Consider the following 17354-nt stretch of genomic DNA (forward strand, 5'->3'; position numbering starts at 1 on the left):
ACACGTACAGATGGCATTCAGACCTATTTACATATAGAAAATTATGGAAATAGTGCTTTTGGGGGAAAAATCCTAAAATTATCTACTAAGCAACAAAAATATTTTGGTTTAACACAAAATATTCTTGGCATCCCAAAATACCTTTGTGTTACTATGCACTGCCTATAACATTGCAGCTTTCAATTGTTAATTGTTTAAAGGAAAAAAAATTTAACCCTATTTTCTTTTTCTAGGTGGTATATTTTTATAAACTATCTATAACTTAATTAGGGCTTTAGAAAATATCACCAACAATGGACATGATTTACTGAGTTTCCACCACGTGTAACAGTTGAAGCCTTGTAAGACCTGGTTTCTTCAAGGCTTTAATGGTTGCCAAGTTTAGTGTGACTACACAAACAGGTGATCTCCATGCCATCTTAAAGTTCACCTGCTTCCCACAGCCCAGGACTATTAAAATACACCGCTCTTCCCCCAGCAGCAATTTTCTTAATCACTAAAGCTGTTTTTAGTGGCTATCTGCCACTATCCAACTGCCTATGTGATATAACAACACTTCTCTAGTATGCCTCTCCCTCCCTCTCCCTCCACTCATTTTTAACTTAAACTTGGTTTTATCATCACACATGAAGGAGAAAAACACTTTGATCTGCGGCTTTCTTTCTTTCCCAATCCATTCCCTCTTCTCCAGCCCTACTGCCAACGCCTTAGTTCAGATCCCCGTCATCTCTCACCTGGACTACTGCCTCCAGTCTTGTCTCCCTCAAATCCATCCTCCACACAGCTGGCAAAGTGATCTATTTAAGACAAAAATTTGACCATGTCACACTTCTTAAGATTCTTCAGTAGTTCACCATCAAGCTAAAATCTCTTGAACATGGCCTTCGAGGTATCATGATCAGGTCTCCACCTACTTCTCCATCTTCACCTCTCCCCCACTCCACACTTCTAATTTTAAACTTTGACAGGTACCATGACACTTCCCACCTTTTTGCCTTTGTTCACACAGTCCTGTCTACCCAGATATGTGACCTCATCCCACTCTTTTTTTTGACTGGCTAATCTCTCCCTTTTTTTTTTTTTTAAACATTCAAACGCCAATATAACCTCCCCTGGGAAGTTTCACATGCTCCTCCACATTGTGCTCTCAAAAGCATTACACTTGCTGCATTAATACCCCCTTATTTATATTTAGAATACCTTCAACTTATGTTTATTTCCCCAACTTCACAACATGCTCCTTGGTACAGGAACTGTATCTCTTTTCTAGTAAGTTGCATAATATGTGTTCAATAACTGCTGACTGAATGAATGACCAAATTACACAAAAATATAAGTGATGGGAAACAATGAGATGTATTTTAAACTTAAAATAGCATTAACCAATGTTTTAAAAATGGCTTCATAACCGTCTACATGATATAGGCAGACATTCCTCTCATAGGTTGGATGGTCTCCTAACAGTATGTTTAATTTCACTTCATTACATTCCTTCCTCTGCTTAAAAAGAGTATGTATTTAAAATTTCACAGCTTATTAAACTGTCTTACATTAAGAGTGTTACAACAAATCTAAAGACACGTCCAGACATCCTGAAAAGCTGATTTGAAACAAGTATGTTGTTCCTTGTTTAAATGTAGAATTATAGTGAACAGGAACAGCTGTATTATTTACTAAGACAAATTAGGATTACCCAAAACCCAAAATACCATTTTTATATAAAACACGCTTCAAACTGGTCTCATGTACTGTTTTTCTTTATTCTAATAAAAAACTATCTACTCTAGCAGAATTTCCATTGGGCTACATTATTAAAATGAAAATACCAAAACGAAGTACAGAGAATATTCACAACTTTTTTTAAGTTCTATACTGAATACCACATGATCCACAATAATGTTTCCTGCCAGTGATAGTGGTAACACACTACAATGTTTTATGATTATTACTTGATTTAATGATTATCAAACAGTTCAAGTATATTTCCTTCTTTTTAGACAAAAGGAAGTCCCCCGTGTTTGAAACTGTAAGACCAACAAAAGCCAAGGATAATAAAAACTTTTGTATTACCAAGTCAGAAACAGTAATGAAGCAGACACTAAAGCCAACTCAAATCCTATCAGGCAAAAAACAGCAAATAACATATACTTACATCTTATTTTGTAAAACCCAATATATTAAAATTTTAAGATTTACAAAACTAATAATTTTAGTGAACATTTACTACAAACAAGTCACCATGCTGGGCTTCAGAATACGAAGATTATAAATCACCAATAACATTACTTGCACTTGCAAAAAAAAAAAACTAGTCTCCATTTTTTCCACCAAATCTGCTTCTCTCACAGAATTCTACACCTCAGATAATGGCAATTTCATCTTTTTCAGCTGCTCAGGCCAAAAACCTTGGAAGTTTGGTACAAACTATAGGACAAATAAATTCTAGAGATCTAGTGTATAACAGTGGTTAAAATTAATAATACTGCATTATATACTTGAAAGTTGCTATGAGAATAGCTCTTAGATATTCTCACCACAAAAAAACAATGGTAACTATGTGACCTGACATACGTATTAGCTAATGCTATGGCGGCAATCATCTTGCAATACACGTACCAAATCAATACTTGTGTATTACACCTTAAATTTACACGTTACATGCCGACTATCAATAAAGGTAGGGGGAGAAAAACAAAAGACCTTGGAATCTTTCATGACTCCTTTTTTGCTCTCAAATACAACGTCCAATCCATCAGGAAATCCTACTGGCACTGCCTCCAAAACTGTAACTGGAATCTGTCCATTTCTCACCCCCTCCACGACTACTACACTGTCACCACCACCATCAGGTCTCACCTAGGTTATTTCACTAGACTCCTAACTGATCTCCATGCCTCAATCCTTGCTCTCTTCTGTCTACTTTCAACACACTAGCCAGCTTTATACACACTAGCCAGCTTTTAAAGCGTTAAGTCAGATCACTTAATTGCTCTGCTCAAAACTCTTTGATGGCTCCCTATCTAAGAGTAAAAGCCCTTACCAGGACCTGCAGGCCCTCTGCAACATGTCTTGCCCAAAACATTTTCCTACTACCCCTTCCCTACTTTACCTCATTCTGACCAAGAGCCTCCCTGCTGTTACCTGAACTCCTACCTCAGGACCTTTGTACTGGCTTTTCCCTCTGCCTAAGACATTCTTCCCCAAGATATCCACATGACACTTCAAGCAAATGTTACCCTCTTGGTACGGCATTCTCTGACTATTCTATTTTAAAATGCATCTATTCCTGACCCTTGCACATCCCCCATGTCTCCTTTCCTAATTTATTTCTCTCCATCGCTCTTATTATCACAAAATATGTAATCTATTTATTTATCATTATATTCATGTAAACTATTATCTCACCCTACTGGAATATTAGTTTTATGAGGACAGGTATTTTTGTCTGTTTTGTTCACTGATAAATTCCAAGCACCCAAAAAAGTGAATGTTTATAAGAGGCTCTCAAAAATGATTTGTTGAATAAATGAATCACACTTACTGCTATACTTACAGAGGGTGCTATGAGAGAACAGAATAAAAAACAAAACTCCAGAGTCAGAAAAGGTTTCAGAGAAAAGAAAGCCTTTAAACTGGATGAGCAGTAATTGTGCACTGATGACAGCAGAGTGACAGACTGTCAAAGTGCAAGAACATGCCTATGACATGAGATGCAACAAGCCTAGAGAGGAACTCCATCAAGCTCAAAGGAGGATTTTTCAAAGGCAAGTCAGCTTCTTAAAAACCATGTTATTTGACAAAAAGAGAAAAGACAACAAGACCTATGGCACAATTTTGTGAAAATTAAAAAATATATATTTAGGCCACACAAAACTCTCCATTTCTCAAATACATAAGATGATAAATATAGCGAAAAAGTCATTTTGAGGCTAAAGTACTAAAAGAACCAAAACTTAGAAAACAATTCTTTTTATTCTCCAATCCCCTTCTTCTCATCTCTGGTTTTAGAGTCTTTCTGGTCAAGTCAAAAGATCTTATTTCCTTCCTTTCTTCTTTCTTCCCACTCACACTTTTGTTCTCACAGAACTAAGGGTCAGTTTCCTGTACAGTCTGCCTACACAGGATATCCACTTACACACCATCCTACCCACTAGCACCAAACAAAAGGGGAAATTTTTCAAAGACAAAAGCATCCTAACATCTTCCTGAGGCCAAGAATGAATAAGTAATAAATCACAGAGTTAAAGAACTAAATGGGGGAGAACAAGCTAAGGAATAAAGACAAAAGGGGGTGGGGGAGAAGGAAGAGCAAGTAAACGCCACAGTGTTATCCAGTGGGTCCTGACTATTGCCACTTTCCTCACTGGCTTAAGTCAGACAAATCTGGATGATTCAGATGTACCGCACCCGCGCAAATGCAAGTGTGTAGGCTGGGAACGTTTTATTTTTGAACAACGTGAAGTGACTACTACGTAAGGTACTTGAGGTATCTTTCATTAATTCCTGTTATAGAGGTAGATCACAGACTTAAGATGAGACAACAGAAGACTCTAATTTTCACTCATGGAATATAGGACCCAGGTAGCAGGAGTACATTCTAAGCACTAAGGAAATTTTATTACTTTTTTCTGATTACACTTGGAGGATACAATAAAAATAAGGAAAACATAGAAAAAGCAGCTTGTACAAATTACCAGGATTAAACAAGTTAAACCCCAGAATAAAACTCAAACTCCAATTCAAAGATAATTTCTAAATTTAATGTTTAATTTTATTAAAAATACTTTTCAGAGGAGAGGGCATAGCTCAGTGGTAGAGCTGCATGCTTAGCATGCATGAGGTCCTGGATTCAACCCCCAGTACCCCCATTAAACTAAACTAAACTAACTAAATAAATAAAACTACCTTCTCCCCCCTCCACCAAAAAAAAAAAGAAAAAATTTTTAAAATCACTTTTCACCAATTATTCAATGACTTTTATCCGTTTAAGCAGAAATTTGTCAGGTAGTAATTGGAGAGATTAATATACAAAATTTTCAGTTTAGTCACTTTCTAGTATTCTACAAACACTTATCTTGCCAGAATTCTACTTTGTCTGCATATTCTGTAAGAAGCTAATACCTCTTTTAAAAACTAATTAAGGTGGTTGGATAGATCATTCAATTGTTCTCAATACAGCTTAAGTTCTTCATATGACGGCCACATGTATCTTAATACCACAAAATATTACATATCATTCACTCATTCTTTCACTCACTTACTGAGTCCCACTATGAGTCCTTACTTACTGAGGCCCTGCTATGAAACATCAGGAGAAAAATACATGAAACTTCACTGGCCAAGCATAAAGATAACAGATAAGATTAATTTTTTGAAATCTCCATTCATGCTTGATTGGCTGTGATTATCTTCCCTCCCCCAGACTACCACCTCTGAACCATACACCATACCTGTCAAGTTGGGTCCAACAGTTTCTGAGGCCTCACTGCACAGGCAGCAAAGGAACGTGTCCTGATCTCTGCCATAACTACTAGGCGGAAGCAGAACTGTCCCAAGGACCATTCTCTGCCCAGAAGCACAAAAGTTCAACTGTTCGATGTGAAGAGGAAGTCCTGGAATTCCACTCTCTAACAAGCAATACCACATGCATGTGACACTTACTCATGTTCTCAGTGGCTAGAATGAACCAATGGAAGGGCAGGCATTCACAAGTCCCAAAGTGGGTGGAGAGTTACCTAAAGGAAAATGTCTAGCAATCGGCAAAATATTGAGTCAGAATGGAGAACTTCAAAACATCCGGAGTATTTTGGAAAAATAAATAAGCAAAGTAAAAACCAAAACACACAAGTAACAAGTAAGATACGCAGGGATTAGTACACAGACTGGATTTCATTCCTAAGCAATGATGAATTGAGACTGTAGTGAAAAGTTTCCTTGGAGAAAACAACAAAACACCAAATATACTTTTAAGAGAGAGGAAACGCCTAAGGAGACTCATCTTCTGCATCACTTAAATTTGTTCAAGCAACCACAAATCCGAAGTCAAGGAAACAGTTACAATCTGATTTCTAAACACAGAAGCCAGGAAGTGACAGCCTTCAGTAACATTTTGGCTCTCTAACTTAATAATGGTTAAAAACATGGCATGAAAACTTGAATGTTAAAACTTTTAAAAGCAAAAGCCTAATCCTTATTAATATATAGGAACAAAATTAAATAAAATTTAAGAACCTGAAAATGAGAGTACCTTTTAAGAATTAAACTAGTAAAATCTACAAATGATCGATGCCCTTAGGGGCACAATTTACAAATACCAGAATGTTTGTTACTGTACAGCTAAGAACATTCATTGAGTCAATAAATAATTTATTAAGTACCTACTATGTACCAGCCCGTGTGATGGGTTCCAGGTCAATAAAGGTAACAGTAAAATTATAGACAGCAGGACTGAAATAGCGTTCAATATGAAGATTAAATAAAATTATAAAGTAACCTTAAGGAGTGAACAACTTTGATATAGGTAATTATTAATAGTCTTTAAAAAAAAATAAAGCTTATGCTTTCAAAGAAATTAACCTTTTATGAAGCCAGTACTGTTAACAACATAGGGAAAGCAAGAGTTAAGTTAAATGACTACCAGGTTACCTCAATTAGTAACTCAGAATTCCAAATGCTGGGTTGAATTTCTCCTTCCCTAAATTAAAAAAATGTAAGGGAAAGGAACTCCATAGCCCATGTTCTATACATGTCTATATTCTATACCATATGATTTACTATTTAATCAATAAATCTGCTAATTACCAGTAATTTATAGCTACACTTTCAAAGTAATTTATAGTTACACTTTCAATAAATCTGCTAATTACCAGTAATTTATAGTTACTTTCAAATACACTTGTAATCAAGAGAACAAAGGGGATGAACAAATAAACATGTGGTACAGACATATAATGGAATATTATTCAATCACAAAAAGAATGAAATTTTGATATATGCTGCAACATAGATGGGCTTTGAAAACATGCTGAATGAAATAAGCCAGACACAGAAAAATAAATATTTTCTGATTCCATTTATATGAAATATCCAGAAGTTGCCCCAGTTCTCAAAATCTAGTTCTGCAAATGAATGGTTACACAACGCTGTGAATATACTTGAGGCTACTAAATGTACACCTAAAGATAGTTTAAAAGTTTTATATTAAGTATACTTTACAATAAAAAAGTTTAATTAAAAATTTAAAAGTATTAAACATCTCCAAACCTGTCATGTGGGTTATATCTATCATTATTTACCATATTTGAAATTAAAACTAAGAAATTGTAACAAATTAAAAATAACAATAAACCCACTACGTTAACATTTTATTAAAAAATAACTACTCTTGAAGAGAATTAAGAGGCAGGAGTAACACTGTCATAGTACATAGATACGAAAGTACAAGAGGAAGGGATATTTTGTTATTCTTTCAGATTGTTACGGATACTCTTCTTTGACACCATACCAAAACTTGACAAGTAAGAGTCTTTTAAAGGTTACTTGTAACATGAAATCTGAAACCCATAAACAAAATTTCTATAATCTGTCAAATTAAAAATCTGTTGGTTTATCCTGTACTTGGAATGGGTCTATTTTGTCCTTTGAATTTTTTTTAACATCATGAATTGAGCACCTAAAATACTGGTTCACTAAGATGTTGATACGCATTTCATTACACAATACTGATACATCATATTCATTACGATCACCATCTATCTCATTAGAAAAGTTTTAGTACTAGGAAGCTGTGATGGTCACAATGGAGGCTACTAATTTTATTAAATTCTAATTTTTGCTTAAAAGCTCAAATTCTACCATTTCCAACAATTACTATCTGTTTTCCTTGAAGTAGCAAATTCAATCCTTTTTCAAGAAAATGTCTGCCAAATCCCAATTTTGAATAGTTTGTCATTCAGTCTTTCAAGTAAAAATAAGTGTTCCATGAAAAAAGCAGCCAATCTCAAACTCCCAATTTATCCCTTCCCACATCCTTTCCCCCTGGTAACCATAAGTTTGTTTTCTATGTCTGTGAGTCTGTTTCTGTTTTATAAATAAGTTCATTTGTCTTTTTTTTTTTTTTTTTTTTTTAGATTCCACATATGAGTCTCCATAGGGTATTTTTCTTTCTGTTTCTGGCTTACTGCACTTAGAATGACATTCTCCAGGTCCATCCATGTTGTTGCAAATGGCATTATTTTATTATTTTTTATGGCTGAGTAGTATTCCACACTCCCTTCTTAAACAGTAGGATATTTCACACTCTTCTTGCTCTTCTCACTTATATGTAAGATCACTCCACAGCAGCACAACACAGAAATAGGTCTCTTCCTATGTACAGCTGCATAACATTTCCTGTCAATTACTACACTTAAATGAGGACAATTTAGAATAAATAGTAAGATTTTATATTCTGGATCATGGCTGTGAAAAAAAGCCAATTAAATTTAAATGGTACATTCATAAATTTGGAGAACTAATCAGTGCTATTTCTGTGTTCAACTCCTATTTAGGCATCCAGACATCTCCATTTAGGCTATAAAGTTACACACACAACCAGAAATCAACATACACTTTTTGCTTAAACATGCTGACCTCCCTCTGAATAATACTATATAGAACTGAATAAGTCACCCCTAAAATAATCTTCAATGATTCAATATTTCTCTACAAAACCAAGTTCAGATAATAACTATATTTTCATTTATAATTCATGGGTAAGAATAGTTACAATAACGATAGGATATCCAGGAGCACCATTACACTAAATACTGCTTGACTGCAGTCACACAGCTCCAAGGAGAAAGTAGAAGGAAAAAAACCTGCACAACTCCCACAGTAGAAACTAGGCAAGGTTCGGAAAAAATCAGTCATAAACAGCGTAGAAATAATGTACGAAAGAGCTCTGTGGGAAATGAAATTTAACAAGTTAGAAAGCTACAAAAATTAAGAAAGATACTACAAAAGTGGAAGATAAAAAGATACTTTTGTGATTCTATGCTGCTTTTAATTACCTAAACCCTCTAATACCTTTAACATTTTAGAGAATGAATCATACGAAAAAGTACACATGAAAAACTAATCACTAAAAAATGATAAATGAAAGCTTAGGAAGATTAAACTCAACAAAATTATTCGTGTGACATGCTTTCATTTTTTAAATTGTTTTCAGTTTATGAAAGTGGTGTATGTTCATTATATAAAATTTGGGAACTATACACAAATAGACAACACACTATCCACTTATACATCCCCACTTATTAAATTATTAAAATAATATTGATAGTTTTGCATCTTGCCCCTTTAATCTGCATCATGTTTCATTCACTCAGCCAGTATTTACTGAGGGGCTACTATGTGCAAAGCATTTTGCTAGGCAGGATATACTAGGTGCTAGGCAAGAAATAAACAAAGTCCATAAGAGACACAGAGAACTTCAGAAAAGGTGACAAGGCCAAAAGCAAAAGAAGGATCTAAGTAGAGAGAATGTAGCAAGCACAAAAACCCCAAGCTAGTAAGGAACCTGGTACATAGAGGAAATGAAGATTGTGGCTGTAATTGAGGAAGTCAGAAGAGGAGCATGAAAAAACAGTAAGGTAGACAGGGGCCAGCCAGACCAAGCACTTAAAGACTGAAAATTCTATTCCAAGTACAATGGAAATTCACTGAGTAGTGCTAAGTAGGGAGGTGATATGTTATGACTTCCACTTTGTAAAACACCACTCTGGCTACCAGGTTAAAAAAAAAAAAAAAGGATTAGATGGGGGAACAAAATTAGAAACAAGAGAATATGCAGCAGTTCAGGAATGGGATGTTGCTGTGAAATAGAACAGTGTCAGTGAAGGCAAAGAAAAGTGGAATTGATAGGGCTTGCAGATTACTTGGATATAAGGAGAGGGAAAAAATAAAGAATGGCTGCCAGTTTCCAGCCTTAAATAAATGGGTAGATGGCCATGTAATTCACTCAAAAGCTATAGTAGTATAAATCAAAAGTTCCACCACTGAGAAATAAATTTGAAAGATACAGTTAAACAGCTTGATATATAAACCTGGAGCTCAGAGAGGATCCTGGGCTACAGACATCAGCATATTCAAAACCATGGATTTGGATGAGCTCACTTTAGGGAAAGGAGACTCTGCAGGATCACACTTACAGGGGAACAATGACTGGAATACTGCAGATTTTTCATCTGAAACTTTGTGGAGTCCAGAAAGAAATGAAAAAACATTATCTTAAGCGCTGAGAGAAAAAACAGTCAGTCATCCCAAATCCCATCTCCACAGAAAATATCCTTCAGAAATGAAGGTGAAATAAAGACACTCTTAGTTGAAGGGAAGAAGAACTCGTTGCCAGCAGACCTGCTCTAAAAGAACTATTAAAGGAAGTTCTTCAGACAGAATGGAAATACCAGAAGGAAACTTTATTCATTAGGAAACTTGATTCATTAGGAATAAAGAAAGAGAAGCTAAACTGAAAATAGAATAGACTACTCTTCTTGAGTTCCTTAAAATATGTTTAATGGTTGGAAGCAAAAAGTGTAACACCACCTGTAAGGACTCTTCAATATAAGTAAATATACCATATAACAACTATAACATAAAGAGAGGGAAGAAAACAACATGATGGTAAGATTTCCATATTTCACTTGAGGTGGTAAAATAGTGACTCTTAAGTAAGGTATGAAAAGTTCAGTAAGTATAATGAACTCCCTTGAGCAATCACTAGAGAACCCATACAAAGAAATATAGCAAAAAACACAACAGATAAATTAAAATGGAATACTAAAAAAATGTTAACAATCTGTGAGAAGGCAGGAAAAGGGAAACAGGAACAAACAGAAAAAAAATAAAACAGTAGACCCAAATCCAAACTTTAACAATTACATTAAATGACAATAGTCTAAACACAATTATGTGCAGATTGTCAGAACAGATAAATAATATGATCCAACTATATCTAACAGAAACTCACTTCAAATATAATCATATAAATAGTTTAAAAATAAAAAGATGAAAAAATACACCCACACAAAAACTTGTACACGAACGTTTATAGCATTATTCGTAATAGCCAAAAGTGGGAACAACTAAAATGTCCATCAATTAATGAATGGATAAATACAATTATTCAGCAATAAAAAGGAATGAAGTGCTGATACATGCTGTAACACAGATAAACCTCGAAAGCATGGCAAGTGAAAGAAGCTGGTCAAAGTGAACACATACTGCGTGATTCTACTCAGGTCTAGAATTGGTAATCTACAGAGACAGAAAGAAGATTAGTGGCAGTCTAAAGCTGGGGGCATGGGAAGGAATATGGAATGACTGCTCATGGCTATAGTGTTTATTTAGGGGCTAAAAAAAATGTTCTAAGAATAGACTGTACTCATGGTTGAAGAACACTGTGAATATACTAAAATCACTGAATTATACACTTTAAATGGGTGAATTTTATGATATGTGAATTTGTATCTCCATAAAGCACTAAAAACATTATGCTATTTAAAGTCTACATGTTGCATGATTCCCTTCACATGAAATGTCCAAAAAGAACATACATAGAGACAGAAAGCGGGTAAGTGGTTACATGGGCCTGGTGTAGGAAAGCTGACTGACTACCAACTAGCACAAGGGACTTTTTGGGTTATGGAAATGTTCTAAAACTGGACTATGGTGAGGGTTACACAACTACGTACATTTTTTTAAAAACCACCGAATTGTACATCTTTTAAAATATAAGTTTTATAGGCTATACATAACTGAATAAAACTATTTTTAGGCATAAAAGGTAAAAAAAAAAAAAAAGCAAAATCAGACTTCTGTTCCAGTTTACAATGGGAACCAGCATTCCTTGGTTTGTGGTCACATCACTCTAATATTCAAAGTCAACGTCTTCATGTCTCTCTCTGCTCTATCTTCCTATCATCTTCTTTGCGTATGCAAAAATCTCCCACTGTCTTCCTCTCGTAAGGATAAATGTGATTGCATTTAGGGCTCATCTGGATAACCCAGATGATCTCCTAATCATATCTATAAACACACTCCCTCCTTTTATTGCCATATGAGGTAATGTTCATGGATTCCACGTATTAGGTCATGGATATCTTTTGAGGGGCACTTTTCAGCCTACCACAGCTCCCAAATCCCAACAACTCAGATCACTGTCCTGAGCAACAGATCACCTGACTCTTACAGTCTATGGATAAGTACACTTAGATATTCTAAAAGAGCCAAAACCCCATTTTGTTCCTACTTCTGATTTCATTTCTTTCTTTGTTTTAGGGTGTGTGTGTGTGTGTGTGTGTGTGTGTGTGTGTGTGTGTGTGTGTTTTGTTGGTTTAGGGTGTGTGTGTGTGTGTGTGTGTTTTGTTGTTGTTAATGGCACAGCCATTCACCTAGGCATCCAACCCAGAAACCTCACCATCATTCTCGACTCTTCTTTATTCCCTAATTTCTTCTATCACTATATCCTACAGATTTTGGCATCTAAATATCTCTCAAATCCATCTCTTCCTCTCCAACCACTACAACTGTCCTACTTCATGCCTTCTTCATTTCCTTGCCTGAGCTACCACAACATCCATCTACCTCATCTTCCTGCCTTCAGTCTCATTCGGCTCCAATCTAATATCCACAAAGGCTCCAAACCAATTTTTAAAGGGCAAACCTCAAGTTATGTTCCTACTTAAAACCTCTAATTGGCTCTCTACTGCACAAAGTTAAATTCCAAATTCCTTAGCATGGTATAAGAAAGATCCACCACGATCTGGCACTTGCTTACTTCTCCAGCCTCACCTCTTACCATTCTCTCTCAAATCTTATGCTTCACCCAAATCTACAGCTCTACCAATAGTTCACTGAACATGCCAACTTGTTCAGTCTGTGTACATGCTAATTCTCTCTTCCTAAAATCCTCTTCCCTTTCAGTTACCTAGTGAACTCATCATTTAACACAATTCATATTTCATCTCTTCTGTTCAATGTTCTCATAAGTATTTTCTCCCATACCTAAAATAAATTTATAACTCTACACTGCATCACAATCACATAGATTGATGGGAGGGTAGAAATACTGTACCATACAGAAAAATACAAAGAACTACTATTTTTATGTCTGATTCCAGTCCCACTCCACTCAAAGTCAGGGACTATATGTCTTACTCATATCCATTTTCCTAAAGTATGTACTTAATATCTGTGGACACATTTTTTCTTAATTATTGAAGCAGTATTTCCCATTTTCTAGACTCTAAAACACACATTAATGAAGACAATCATTATATGAATCATTAAATGAAGACATCATTTAAAAGCAATCTTGGGAAAGAAGGTATAGAACAGTGGCAGAGTGTGTGTTTAGGATGCATGAGGTCCTGGGTTCAATTCCCATCACCACCATTAAAAATAAACAAACAAACAAACAAACCTAATTACCTCCCCCCTCCAAATTAAGTAAATAAATTAAAAGAAACTGCCACTTAAAAAAAAAGGCAATCATGATCCCACCACCCAGATATAACTACAGACAATATTTTTCATACATTTTTATCTAGTCTCTTCCTTATTGTGTCCTTAAAGATGTTCTTTAACACATACTTGTACATCAATTTTTAGCTTTGAGGTTAAAATGAAAATATAACCTACCAATTCCTGTAACTTAAGATTTGAAATCCAGCAATAGGAGGAATTTAGTCCATAGATTTGTTTGGGACATATGCAAATTTATTTCATTTACATTTTTATTTTACATATTCAGATTCCTAAGACCCAAGATCTATAAAAGTGATATTTAAGAAATTCAAAGCAACTCTATCAAAGGTAAGTTGTTTTTATATATTTATAAAGCATAAACAATTCTAATTTTCAAGGATGAACAAAATTTAAAATGAAACACATGTTGTGATCCATTCCTGAAGTATTTTGGCCATTTATTCGCCAAAATACCAACTGCCCAAAAGTATAAATAGTCCTCACGTGTTCCCAAAATTAAACAGCAAAGTTACCAAAGTCTGGATATTTCAGAAACTTATCCTAACGAGCGTATAATTTTTGTTTATTTTTATACGTCACACTTAATTATGCATTGATCTCTATGGGAGAAAAGTTGAAGTCTCCTCTCTCCTTTACCAGATCTTCATTCTCCTCACAAAACAGAATCAGAATCTTGACTTTCAAACTCCACCCTCAAGGAAATGGAGGACTTGTTGTAATTCATTATATTCAGAGATGCTGATTGGTCTGTACTTTCTCTACCTACTGTGTTTTTCCCTTGTTTCTTATTGAAAGGCATGGTTTTTTTCATGCAACTAAAGAGGTAAGATCTATAATCTGGTCCTAGCTAATTATATTTCTTATATTTGGCTTGAGGCCAAAACTCCTCCTAACAACAGAAAGTGTATCCTACCTTGCTTAGGTTAGGTGCATGCACAGATGTCATCCTTGAAAGAAAACCCTGTTTAAAAGAGTGATACAAGGAGACTTAGGAATTCTTACGTTGTCTCCAAGAGAACCTCTTTAACAGCAACTCCCTAATAGTACCCTCTTATTATTTCCTACATTATTATTTGCTCTCTTTTTGAAGGTATAGTTGTTGTGAGACAATATTAAGATATCCGCATTTGGGAAAGAGTCACCTAGCCTTTTGCAGATAATACTCTTTAAACAGACAGCTGTTTGCATTCAACAATGTGATCATTACTTTTCCTCTGTGTTTATCACTGTACCTTGCAGGTAGTAGGCACTCAAGTATTTCTTAATTAATGTTCACAAAACTCCACTAGCATGAGGTTTTCATGCATGACTCTAAATGACTACAAATTTAAAAAAGCAATTCTAGGTCTCTCTACAGTATAATAATAGCTACCACTTATGGAGCACATATTATATACCAGGCACTTCACAAACCTTAATTGATATATTATAATTTATAATGTTATTAACTACAGCCTTGAAGGACAGTCATTAATATCACCAATGTATAAATGCTCAGAATTGCTAAGTAGATTATTCAAGCTCCAGAGCTAACTGGTGAAGCCAGGATTCAAAACTTAGGCCTTGTTTAACTCCAATTCCCATGCACCTTTCACTATTTGAGGCTGTCTCTCTTATTCAATAGCGAGTGGTACAAAAACAACTGGGAAAAGTTTTCTTCTTATCTTTTGGAGAAGAATCTGAAAACAGCCAGACTCCCCAAGTGATTCCACTGCTTCAACTGTCCATACATAGGATGACAGTTAAGAGTCAAACCTAAGACTAATTCTAACTGATTAGAATGATACACATGTGCTCACCAACCGGTCCATTCCATTATCTCCCAATTCTTTGAAGAATCTTATTTAGACCAAAACAGAATATACTATGTCTTTACTTTTGACTTGTCCTCAAATGAGCTGAACAAGTCTTCCCTTAATGCATGGCTCATCTCATAAACATCTCACATAAATAAAATACTGTATACATGGGTATTCATTAGGAAATATTTCTTATAGTTCTAAAGATCCTCTAACCTTACCCTTTAGGATACCTGTCACTGCCCTGTAGATAACTCAGTAACATAACAATCCTTTCATGTGATGCTAAAAATCAAAAAAGCTGGTTTTCCCTGTTTCAGACTGGTAGCACTAGTTTTCCAATGTCTCTGAAGAGGCATGTCTATGTGTATACACTATACTCCCTATACTTGGGTCCTGGCTGCAAGCTATTTCCTGCTGGCTGAACTCAGATATTTCCAATGGCCTTAACTAAAACAAACAAAGACTTTATTCATTACCCTTATTTCAGCAGCTACTGGCTGTCCAAAGTAACAGAACCCTCCCTAACAGCATGAGTGTTAGAGGTAAGAAGGAAAAAAAATACTTCAAATTACAAAATTCTTTTCATCTAGGGCTGATATTAATATATATTTTTTGTTTAAATAATCTATAAAAACATACTCAGGATTCAATCCCTATGATTTCATTGCTGAACTCTATATTTCTCCCCAGCTTAAAATAAGACCACCAGTGAAGTTACAAAATTACTGAAAAATTTTAATGATATATCTTAGTTAATAAAGCTCTCCATTAAAGTTATTTTTACTAGAAGATCTGTCTGTGAATACACAGTACTCTAAATAACTAGTACTATGTAAATACTATGTATTACTTGACTGGATACTATGACTCATAGTTAAAGTTCACTATTGTCACTGGTTTAATTTATGATGTGGGGTAAAAATCATACAGGGCAGCAAAAACGTCTGCTTTAACACCACCACCACCACCACCACCACTAATGTCTTTCCAGACCACTAGTTCAAATATCAGGTGAGAGTCACAGGGGAAGGGAGAAGAGGAAAGGTAGGAGGGGAAAAAAGAATACTTCAGAGGTACCCAAAAGATAAAAATACAGAATCCTTAAGAGCAAGAGCTAGTAGTTTCTTCATCAGGACGCTGGGCCCAGCTCAAGAGAGTAGTGGCTTTGTGCATTTAAACCATCCCGAAAGTATGACTAATTTCAATTTTCCTTTTCAGTTTTGCCAGATTTCCACCCATACTATCTTAATGGTGAAAGGGCAGAATATTGTACTAACAACATTTATAGGACAGACTAAGGAAGAATGTGAATCAGACATCAAAACTCTTTTTGAATGCTGAGTCAGATTGTGAGGAAAAGAAATAAGAGAGATGGAAGAATACAAGGTTGAAAAAGCAATGTTATACCAACCCTATAGGAGCAAACCTTAAATTCTGGACTTTTGAGCACCACATCACTTAGGAGCAATTGAGAAGACAGAGAATGAGAGACAGTTAACATCTAATAGTTGCTGAGTATGTGCTTATATAAACCAAGCACTTATATCTATTACCACTAATTCTCATCTTAACACTGATAGAAATATACTGGGGGAGGGTATAGCTCAGTGGTAGAGCACATGCGTAGCATGCACGAGGTCCTAGGTTCAATCCTCAGTACCTCCATTAAGATAAATAAATACATAAAAACTTAATCCCGCCACCCCTTAAAAAAATACAGAAAATTTTAAAATTAAAAAAAATACTATTACCCCATTTCTCAAGTAAACAGACCACATAATGCAGACTATATACATTTTTAATATTAATTTTGACTAAGATTTTAACTAAGATTTGAAATTCTGCCTCTGGCACTTATAAGCCTTAAAATTGTGGGCAATTAATAACTGAGAATAAATAAAGCCATTGTATTAATAGCAGGGTAAAACAGAACCATAATAGTGTCACAGAAATATACATGCCTTATTAAATATCCTTCCATGCCAGGGATCACTTGCCCTGAACTACCAACACCAGAATGTTTTA

The 17354-nt window shown here is 35.1% G+C and overlaps 1 protein-coding gene across 8 annotated transcripts in view; it reads right to left on the reverse strand.

The window, feature by feature from the left end:
• Window positions 1–17354, reverse strand: part of ABL2 (ABL proto-oncogene 2, non-receptor tyrosine kinase) — a 94398-nt gene that overhangs the window by 26167 nt on the left and 50877 nt on the right. For 2 of the 8 annotated variants that reach the window (XM_074349867.1, XM_074349865.1), the window contains exon 2: window positions 735–797. The exons of 2 other annotated variants lie outside the window; for them this stretch is intronic. In XM_074349867.1, the coding sequence (XP_074205968.1) occupies window positions 735–797 (63 nt within the window). Of the gene's footprint in view, window positions 1–734; window positions 798–5450; window positions 5680–17354 lie in introns of those variants that run through there. 4 more of the 8 variants (XM_010954911.3, XM_010954912.3, XM_045516615.2 and 1 more) reach the window with 4 other exon arrangements.

Source organism: Camelus bactrianus, chromosome 21 (assembly GCF_048773025.1).
Source record: "Camelus bactrianus isolate YW-2024 breed Bactrian camel chromosome 21, ASM4877302v1, whole genome shotgun sequence".
Classification (NCBI taxonomy): domain Eukaryota; kingdom Metazoa; phylum Chordata; class Mammalia; order Artiodactyla; family Camelidae; genus Camelus; species Camelus bactrianus.